This window comes from Acipenser ruthenus, chromosome 22 (genome assembly GCF_902713425.1).
Source record: "Acipenser ruthenus chromosome 22, fAciRut3.2 maternal haplotype, whole genome shotgun sequence".
Lineage (NCBI taxonomy): Eukaryota > Metazoa > Chordata > Actinopteri > Acipenseriformes > Acipenseridae > Acipenser > Acipenser ruthenus.
Genome location: NC_081210.1, coordinates 2,719,487 through 2,729,427, shown reverse-complemented (window position 1 = coordinate 2,729,427; position 9,941 = coordinate 2,719,487). Strand labels below are relative to the sequence as shown.

The following is a 9,941-nucleotide window of genomic DNA, read 5'->3' as shown; positions in this document are numbered from 1 at the left end:
TCTAGTTTAATTGTCTTATTTCATTTACACAAGCTTTACGAAGTTGCCATATAAGTTGCAATGGTGTTTTTTTTTTACATGGACAATTAAGTAGGGAGCTGCCAACACCATTATTAACTGGATGAAGGCCTAATTAGATTTTTTTGTGGACCACTGACTGTATCTTAATTAGCTTAAACCACGACTGTTTTTCATAACAGTTAACCTATAGTAACATTTTGCACCAGGTCGACCCTGCATTCCAGTGGGTGATATTGCACCATCTGCCCATAGCTTGGAGATAAGAGAAGCCATAGGCGTTACGGTGGAGCTCATCGATCAACTAGCTACCCTCCCACCAGAGAACTCAAGGAGAACCAACACCAGCGAAGGGGGTAGAATGGAGTGTTCAGATAATGGAAATAGTGGAATAATGGATAAATAACACGTCACAAAAGGATAAGCAAGATCAACCACTAAGGATATTTACCACGACATGTAAATACACTTATACACGAAAACAGTTACTAAAAACAAATATAACGGCATATTTTATCAGTGTTCCCCCCTACGACCTTGCTGCTGTGTTGTTCAGTTCTTGTCTCACCGGCCCTACTGCGCAAGCTCGGAAAGAGAGCAACGTTTCTGAGCAAAAACAACAACAGTCTGGAGCAAGGCGAGGGGATGCGGGGAAGCTGAATATTGATAAGCAGTACCCGAACCCGATTACAGCTGAGATTCTTGCCGGTGCTTTATTTGTAAATGTTGTTGAACCCATGAACTTGGCCAGTCAGAGCGGGGAGGGCGGCTCCAGCCAGCTCCTCTTCGCCAACTTCAACCAGGACAACACGTAAGGAGAACCAGGGAAAAGGGGGCAGAACACGTCGGGGATCAGGCGGCCTAGCGGGTCTCAAGAGGCTGTTCACGGGGAAGTAGGAGACGCTAGGACTAAACGCGTGTATTTTCTGAAATAATCGTACTAAACAACGGTTAATCCACATGTCAAAACGAAACTACGGGGTACTGTCTTCTTGAGTAAACAAGGCGACTCCAATCTCCATACAACAGTACAGCAATTAGAGGAAAATGTGTTAGTCGGTATATTGCATGAAATAAAGACACACCTGTGACGGGCACTGTGAATTAAAATCCAGAGCTTTTGGTTTCTTGGTGGTGGTGTTTGTGAAGGGGTGGGAAATGACAAAGCATGTCTGTAACTAAATTGTATTGCTCGCTGGGTTTTCTTCTATAATAATAAGATAACCCCGTTTCTTGCATACAGTTTAGGAAGGGTGTGTTCTCTTGGTTAGGATAATTGTATTTTAATTACTGTATAATAAATACGGCGCTTCAGGATTTACAGGATCCAAACCGAAACTTATTTGAGCAACAATTGGGGCTACCCTCAACGGCCCTGAATATAAAAACCGTCTTGCGACAGACCGAAACTCGCTCTCTCTGGCTGTATAACCCGATTCTTGTCCCAAACGTTGTTTCCGTCATAAAATGAAACGGTATTTAGGTCATTTCTGGATTTCACTCCCTGGACAGGTGGGATTGAAAGGTAAAGGCGGAGAAAAACAAAACAGACGTGTGTTTCAGGAGATAGGGAGAAACAAGAGAAGCTACATTTAATAGATCATTACAATAAAGTACGCCAGGACAGATGCATTAAAATGAGCGCTAACATATTTTGCAAATGTGTGTTCGGCTATTAATATTATTATTTATTTCTTAGCAGACGCCCTTATCCAGGGCGACTTACAGTTGTTACAAGATATCACATTATGTTTACATACAATTACATTATTCTTTTACACATTATTTTTACATACAATTACCCATTTATACAGTTGGGATTCTACTGGAGCAATCTAGGTAAAGTACCTTGCTCAAGAGTACAGCAGCAGTGTCCCCCCACCTGGGATTGAACCCACGACCCTCTGGTCAAGAGTCCAGAGCCCTAACCACTACTCCACAGTGCTGCCTATTATTATTATTATTATTATTATTATTATTATTATTATAATAATAATAATAATAATAATAATAATAATAACAACAATATTATTATTATTATTATTATTATTAATAATAATAATAATAATAATAATAATAATAATAATGTATTAAATTAGTTTCATGAACCCAGTTGCACTTTATGCAATTGAAGAACACTTGAGTACTTGCTTTATGTAGGACATACACAACCGGTACCAACAGATGAGTGATACTTGCAATTCATGACCTAAATTGTTTATGTTTGTCACATAAATTCAATATGGTAGCTTTATCCATCCGATATACTCGTAATAAATTATAAACGTGGCAACTGGTGCTATATTGCAAATTTGCTTCTTTTGGGCAATATGGTTTTAGGTACATCTGTAGTGTAATAACTGGATCATGCTCCACATTAAATGTTACTACCTAATAAATTACAATAGCTGGAAGGTGCATGCTTCCCACGTGGTCTGTTTGATACCAGGAAAGAGAGAATTGTTTTAGGCTGTGTGTAACTGTTGGAGAGGATCCAGGGCTTATTAACACCAGGAGCAACGCTGGCTGCACCAGTGCCAAGTGTGTACAGCTTGACTTGATCAGTGGCTTCTATATATATATTATTATTACACCAGGATTAGTTGCAGTTATACACCTGCTCCTTAAATGTTCAGCATGTGGTGTTAACGACATGGTGCACATTGGTAGAACTGCACATATGAACCTGCAATTAAAGATTGAGATCATAGAGGTGTATCATCTGTCTGCATCGTAAGATTCATTTTCGTCTCTGTTTTGATTTAGATTTGTTTTTCGTGATCAGAAAATTTGTCAGCACTTCCTAGATTCTGGCTCTCAGGACCTCTGTATAAAACAGAAGTGTAAAACTAAAATTCTACTTGCAACTATTACAAGCATTGAGGTATTAAAAGTACAAGGAAGATACAGACATTTGTAGGAAGCTTAGTGAAGTGATTCACCATTAAAGGGTTTCATTTCTGAAACTGATAATACATTGCCAATGCATTTTAAACAAATTGAAGTCCTGAGAATATTGTGCAAGTCAGAAGGTATTCTCTAATGGGCTAATTCGAATGGAAAGCATTTTGTGATTATTTTGAATGTAATGCTGTTTTTAAACTTGCAGCAGTCAATGCATGAATAAACAACTGAGCTGAGCTCTACACCCTAACACCTCCAAGGGTTTTCTTACATTTGAGTTCCCATCTTGCAGGTCCTTGGCTGTTGGCACCAAATCTGGCTATAAGTTCTTCTCTCTATCATCCGTGGATAAACTAGAACAGATATATGAATGCAGTAAGTAATATTGTATTAATTTTCTTTTGCCATTTTTGTTCAGTCCATTTCGCTCACAACTCTCAATAATTGTAGTACCTTGGACTGAAGGAGCTGTTAGTGGTAAATTGTAAGTGTGTGTCACTGTTGCAGAAGGTCAAGATGTTGTTGGGAGTTGATTGATTATGTCTGTATAAAAAACGTGGTGGATGCAGTGTAGAAATTGTTCAGCTTTTACTGTGTGTATTGTTGTGACAATCTGTTTAAATCTGGTTGCATTTTGTCACGAAAGTGATACAACTCAACAAGCTTTCAAGTCGTGCACCGCTGTCTGTTTTTAACTTTTTATTTTCAGCTGACACAGAAGATGTGAGCATCGTGGAAAGGCTGTTCTCCAGCAGCTTGGTTGCTATCGTTAGCCTTAAAGCGCCTCGGAAACTGAAGGTGTGTCACTTTAAGAAAGGGACTGAGATTTGTAACTACAGCTATTCCAATACCATCCTGGCTGTCAAGCTCAACAGACAGGTACGATATTTAACTACAGTCTGCATGCTTCTAATGCGCCTCTCTCAACTGCATTAAGTCTCTCAGGGTAAAACAAAACATTGGGTATTTTGTTTATCTCAAGCTTCAAATTCACATTCATTGCAGTAAGTGAGAATAAACCAACCCAGATCATTAAACAGTAACATTATCTGGCATCATTTTTTTTTTGGCAGAGGCTAATAGTATGTCTGGAAGAATCTCTGTACATCCACAATATCCGAGATATGAAAGTACTGCACACCATCAGGGAGACCCCTCCAAACCCTTCAGGTACATGTTTTGTTTATGTGTATGTATTTAAAGTAATAAAAGCCATTATATTGCTCTGAATGCTGGCAGAGACAGCATAGCAGCAGGGGCAGGGGGCGTGTGTGCCTTTATTTTACAGCAAGATGTTACAATATGCAACACATTAAAGTAGAGAAATATCCCCGGAGTAAAGAATACGTTGTGAAGGCCTTACTTTACCCCAGTGAATTAACTACAGAACAAAGGATGCCAAATAGAAGTTCAAGTTAAACGTTGTTTTGTTTATTCCCGAAATTGATAGTACATAAACTTGACAACGCATTTTATTTCTTTCTTTTTTTCATTCCTTGCCATTGCTGTTTCGTCGCAGTAAACAGTGGCCATCGACACGTTTTCATAAAGTAATAACATGAGGTTTACTTGTGCCTTTTTGTAGCTGAACAAGCAAATGAAAATTGAAATGTAACTTTAAGTACTTCAAATAAAACAAACGTGGAAATGGCGTTGTAAAGTGAAGGGGGAAAAAAACTCACCATTTTGGTTCTCGTTTATTACATTCCATGTAACAAAGTTGCAACAATATATATATACAGTCTGTGTAAACATCACTACACAACATTTTCAGGAAGTTGGGTACTGTTTAAGCGAGGCATTTCAGAATGACATGCTTGCCTTTTTTCTGTCCCATGAGATTCTGGCTTGCTCTAAAGCAGCACATCGCATTTTTGTCCCAGATGGTTTTCCATAGAGATCACTAAGGGTGCGTGCACATAATCTGGTTTGTTTACTTTTTGCTGTCTAAAACTTTTAAATAGAGGCTCAAGAGCAGCTGTGTTGATTCTGTGTTATTTTTAGTTTATATATATATTGATCTTGCGTATCGCATAGAGCTCTTTTTCATTTGCTTTTTTTTTTTTTTTTTTTTTACTGTTGCGCAAATTCTGGGGAGACGGTAAATAAGTGCAAGGTTTTTTTGTCATTTGTAGCGAATACGAACATCTGATTTTTGTATCCTAATACATGTCAAAAATATTCGTTTGGATATTTGGCCCAGCACTAATAAATATATATATGTGTGTGAGTGAACGAACACATAAATTGCTGACTGTGTATAAGTTTGAGAAAAGCTTTACACAATTTGTAGACTGTAGGATTCCTGTCGCATTACTGTAAATGTACAGTAAGGACTTCAAGAAGATTTGATGGAAGCAAAAGCCCCTCGCTTTAAGATTACAATTCAAGTTGCCAGTTCAGTTTAAAGTGGAATAACTTCTGCTGTCAGGGGAGTTTTTAAGATGGTAGAAATGATCAGACAGTTTCAGCTCAAGCGAGTGATAAGCACACCCTGGTTTCACTTCCTCTGTCTGCTTCTTTACAGTATATTTAAATCCCTCCTCCGGCAACATTTAAAAAGTAGGTCTCAAACTTCTCTAGGGAGTATCTTCATAAGAATAATTTCTTGATGTGCGTACAAGAGCATGTTGAGTGCTTGGAAAGTGATTTGCAAGGAGATGTTATCCTACTTGATTTATAATAATGCCCAGACTCTTGACAAGAAGAATCTTGAATTGTGTGTGTGTGTATATATATATATATATATATATATATATATAATATTAGCTCAAAGAGCCAGCAAAAGTAATATACACCAATCCTTTTTCATTACTTCCCCAGGTCTGTGTGCCCTGTCGATTAATAATGATAATTGCTACTTGGCGTACCCTGGGAGTGCGACAATAGGGGAGGTGCAGGTATTCGACACTATCAATCTGGTAAGGGTTGGAGTATTTAAGGCAGTGGCCCAAACCATTACAAAATGCATGTGTGGTACTTTTCAGTCTTCACCAATAAAACCCTTTCTTGTATTCCAGAGAGCCGCTAATATGATCCCAGCCCATGACAGCCCCCTGGCAGCTTTGGCTTTCGACGCAAGCGGTACCAAACTGGCCACAGCCTCTGAAAAGGTGTGCATCACCATGTGCAACTGTTTTATTTTTTTGATCCGAAGGAAGATTCAATATAACTTGTTTGCTGGAGGGACACTAAGAAGTAGCGAGTTGTGAACTCTGAAGCAGTCAGCCAGCGTCAGGGTTAATCATCATTTGTCACTTTCAAAACTGATCCCTGCATTGTCTATATTTAGTAAAGTGGCTTTTGGTTTATTTAAGTTCCTGAATACAGCTTGTCATGCCTAAGATAAGGTTGCAAGTTAAAATCAAGGAAAGGTTGGGAAACCTAAACCACTTTATGGAAAAAAAAATAAAATAAAAAGTCTCTTGTGCTTGGATGTTTTCAAGGTCTTGTTTAAAACGACTCCCAGCCTATCAGATTCCAAACAGGGTTACATTTTGACTGCACGTCACACCTGGTCTGCACACTGATGCTCCGCATCTAGATCAGAGAGCAAGGTAACTTTAGACTTGGATTGGTCCATATCTGGAAATATAAACAAGTCAGTGGCTGATCAAATACAGAATCCTATTTTTTTCTTCGGCTCCTATCACCACTAGTCCCTACAATGTCTTGGAATCTACCCAAGAACTGGACTGTTTATACTGGCATGAATTTCAGATCAAAGATGTTTATTGTCTCGTTTCTGTGTTCTTCCCAGGGGACTGTGATCCGAGTGTTCTCCATTCCTGAGGGACAGAAGCTCTTTGAGTTCAGGAGAGGAGTGAAGAGGTGAGGAACGGTCTATATATATATATATATATATATATATATATATATATATATATATATATATTGTGAAGGGTTTTAGTCCTTCGAGTTCTTTTCCAGCACTTAAAATGACCCAGCCACACACAAAACTTGATTTTTAACAGCGCTGCTGCGCTAATTTTTTTAATAGTCACAAAACCAAAATAAACAAAATACAAAACAAACGCCTAGCTCTGTACGAGCACTAACTACACCTCAGGAACACCCTGACTACCAGTGGGACAGCTAGGCTGTTTCCCCACTACACAATAAACACCACACAGGTTTCATACAACGTACTTTTACCTTACGACTGCTGGGAAGCAGAGTACCTCTTCCTGCCTCCTTCTACTCAGCAGCCTAGAACAGACTGACTGCTCTCTTTAAATACCCTGCACCTGGCTCTAATTTACAATGATCACCAGGTGCAGGGGATAATTAAATAATAAAACAAAACAATTACAACAACCAATGTGCATTTGCACATGTTTTCTGCAGGGAGTATTTTAACCCCCTCCCTGCTGTGTTACAATATATATATATATATATATATATACACATACAGTAGAACCCCAGAGTTATGAACACCAAAGTTACAAACTGACCGGTCTACTGAACACCCCACTTTCAACCGGAAGTATGCAATCACTCAACCATGAGTGCAATGCAACCACATAGGCGCTCCTATAAGCGGCATGCTGGTCACAGAGAATGCAAAATTACTGTACCAAAAAATGTATCCAGAAAGGTGAGGCAGATTTCAAAGCAAGTACAGGCAATTTTACTGGAACGTTCTAGTTTTAAACAAAGCACAGTTTTTTTTTCAAGCCAAAGGAGGCAAGCTGCACTAATACATTTTGTTTAAAACAAGCACTACGTTAACCCAGGTTTTCATGGACGTTTAAATCTGTGTTTTTGCTACAATTACAATTTAAATGGGAACTTAAATATAGCCTTTTTTCCATTTATGATACTGTTTTAAAGACTTTAGATCCATAACAATATGAGTATTATGTTACTGTGCTGTATCCTTGTATTATTCACCAGATTGAGGGTGTAGAGAGCAGGTGTGCACATTTAATAAAACCATTGAAAATTCATTTTCAATTCAATTCAATTCATTCATTCAACTCTGAGGTTCTACTGTATATAACTGTTGCTTTTAACTACACTTCAAACCTTCTAATAACAACATCTTAATGAGAATTTTTGGTCACTTTTTCCATTTGAGAGTCCACTGAGCCAACCAGCCCCTTTTTTGAAGACTGATTTCTTCATTTTCTGCAGGTGTGTCACTATCTGCTCTCTTGCATTTAGTATGGAAGGACTGTTCCTGTCTGCATCCAGTAATACTGAAACAGTTCATATCTTCAAACTGGAGACACAAAAGGAGAAGTAAGTCTGTAATGTTTAGGTCTTGGTAAAACTGAGAAGGAAATGGAAGCATCACCATTACTTAGGATAAGTAGATGTCTGTATGCACCTAGTCACTATAATCAAACAGTAACTGGTGATTTTTCACCTAATCACTGCGAATAGATTCTCAACTCGGCCTAGGTTCAGTACAGAAGATCTTGGTTTAAACCCTGGCTGACGCTGGAGGCCTGCATGTTTATTTTATTTCAGGCCGCAGGAGGAACCCACAACTTGGTCTGGCTACTTTGGGAAGGTGCTGATGGCCTCCACCAGCTACTTGCCAGCCCAGGTCACAGAAATGTTTAACCAGGGCAGGGCCTTCGCTACAGTGAGACTGCCCTTCTCTGGGCACAAGAACATCTGCGCACTTGCCACGTGAGTATAGAGGAAAATGCACAGGCTTCAAGTCCACTAAGACAGTTAAAGAATGTGAAAACCATCCAGGTCCAAACCAGTTTGACGTTCTCTTGAAGTTAGGTGATCTTTAACTTTTATGTTCAAAGTTGCTGCCTGATTGTTTCTGGACTTGACTGTAACCCCGATTTTATAGCAGAACAAACCTGTCTCTGAAAAACAAATCTTTCATATAAACAGGTGCCGGAGAGGTAATGCGTAAAGAGGGTCAGTTTGGATGCAATGGTTCGACTGTACTACGTTTTCAGATGCATGCACATGTTTTTTTTAGGAATTCGGTAAAGATGTTGTCAAGTCTTGTCACTCGCAGAGTATATGAATGTTGTTTTGTTTGATGTGTTCCTCTAGAATCCAGAAGCTCCCCCGTTTGTTGGTGGCAGCGGCTGATGGTTACCTGTACATGTATAACCTGGACCCACAGGAGGGAGGAGATTGCACACTAATGAAACAGCACAAGTACGTTCCCGTTCCCCCCCCCAAATCAAACAGCCCCGATTTTAAATAAAATCCTGGAAACTGAAGAAAATAACTGTTGGTATGTGAACTTGTTTTTTGAACTGCTTCTGCAATGTGTGTGTCACTTTTGCTTCTCATGTATGCATCTTAAGTTGTTTGTCTAAAATGGGACTTGAGGTTACTTTGTAGGTTTCTGTTCAAGCATAAACTTGTTCTCTTTGTCCTCAGGTTAGATGGAAGTGTTGAGCCAGCTAATGAAATTCTGGAGTCAACAACCCACGACCGTCCATTGGTGGCACAGACCTATAGTGCCGCGGTAGCAAAAGGTACCCACCGTTTGAGTGAATCTGACTTCTTGATTTGCTAAATTAGGAGAGATGTACAGTCAATATCATTGTATTTGTAGGATACTCCGAGGATCAGGGAGCAGTTGGTGGGGTTGGTCTGGATGATGACATGAACTCCCTGCGTTTGGATGAAGAAAACGAGCAGCCTCCCATGATCCTTCAGACTGACTGACGTACCTTGTTACCTGTGAACTCGCCTCTTGGGTCGTAGAACTGTGACATTGGACTCTCTCGTGCTGCTATGAACGTGTAACTGAGTGGAAGAGAGATTAAAAGGAGGGGGAAAAAGCCTAATTCTGTATCAATAAATATACATTGTTTTTTTCTTTTCCAGTGGCTTTTAAATCTTGCAAATCTATACTAGCTGTACTTTATTTTTCTTTTGCCAAAAAACAAAAAGATTGAAGCTGCCCCATGCAGATTCTAAACCTCTTCGCTTTGCATGCACACATGTGCCAATTATAGCATTGATAGACTTTATTTGCATTCTCTTTCATGGTTTCATGGTGTCGGAGCTGCCTCTCAGATTTGGATTTA

At 39.2% G+C, this 9,941-nt stretch overlaps 1 protein-coding gene across 1 annotated transcript; it reads left to right on the top strand.

The window, feature by feature from the left end:
* Positions 1-277: 277 nt before the first annotated feature.
* LOC117431528 (WD repeat domain phosphoinositide-interacting protein 2-like) lies at positions 278-9,733 on the top strand. Its single transcript, XM_034052522.3, has 12 exons — positions 278-829; positions 3,215-3,297; positions 3,632-3,801; positions 3,996-4,092; positions 5,746-5,843; positions 5,943-6,035; positions 6,683-6,753; positions 8,059-8,166; positions 8,398-8,562; positions 8,950-9,057; positions 9,286-9,383; positions 9,464-9,733. Exons 1-12 carry the CDS (start codon positions 756-758, stop codon positions 9,574-9,576), a joined length of 1,278 nt encoding a protein of 425 aa, XP_033908413.1. The 5' UTR covers positions 278-755; the 3' UTR covers positions 9,577-9,733.
* The last annotated feature ends 208 nt before the right edge of the window (positions 9,734-9,941 follow it).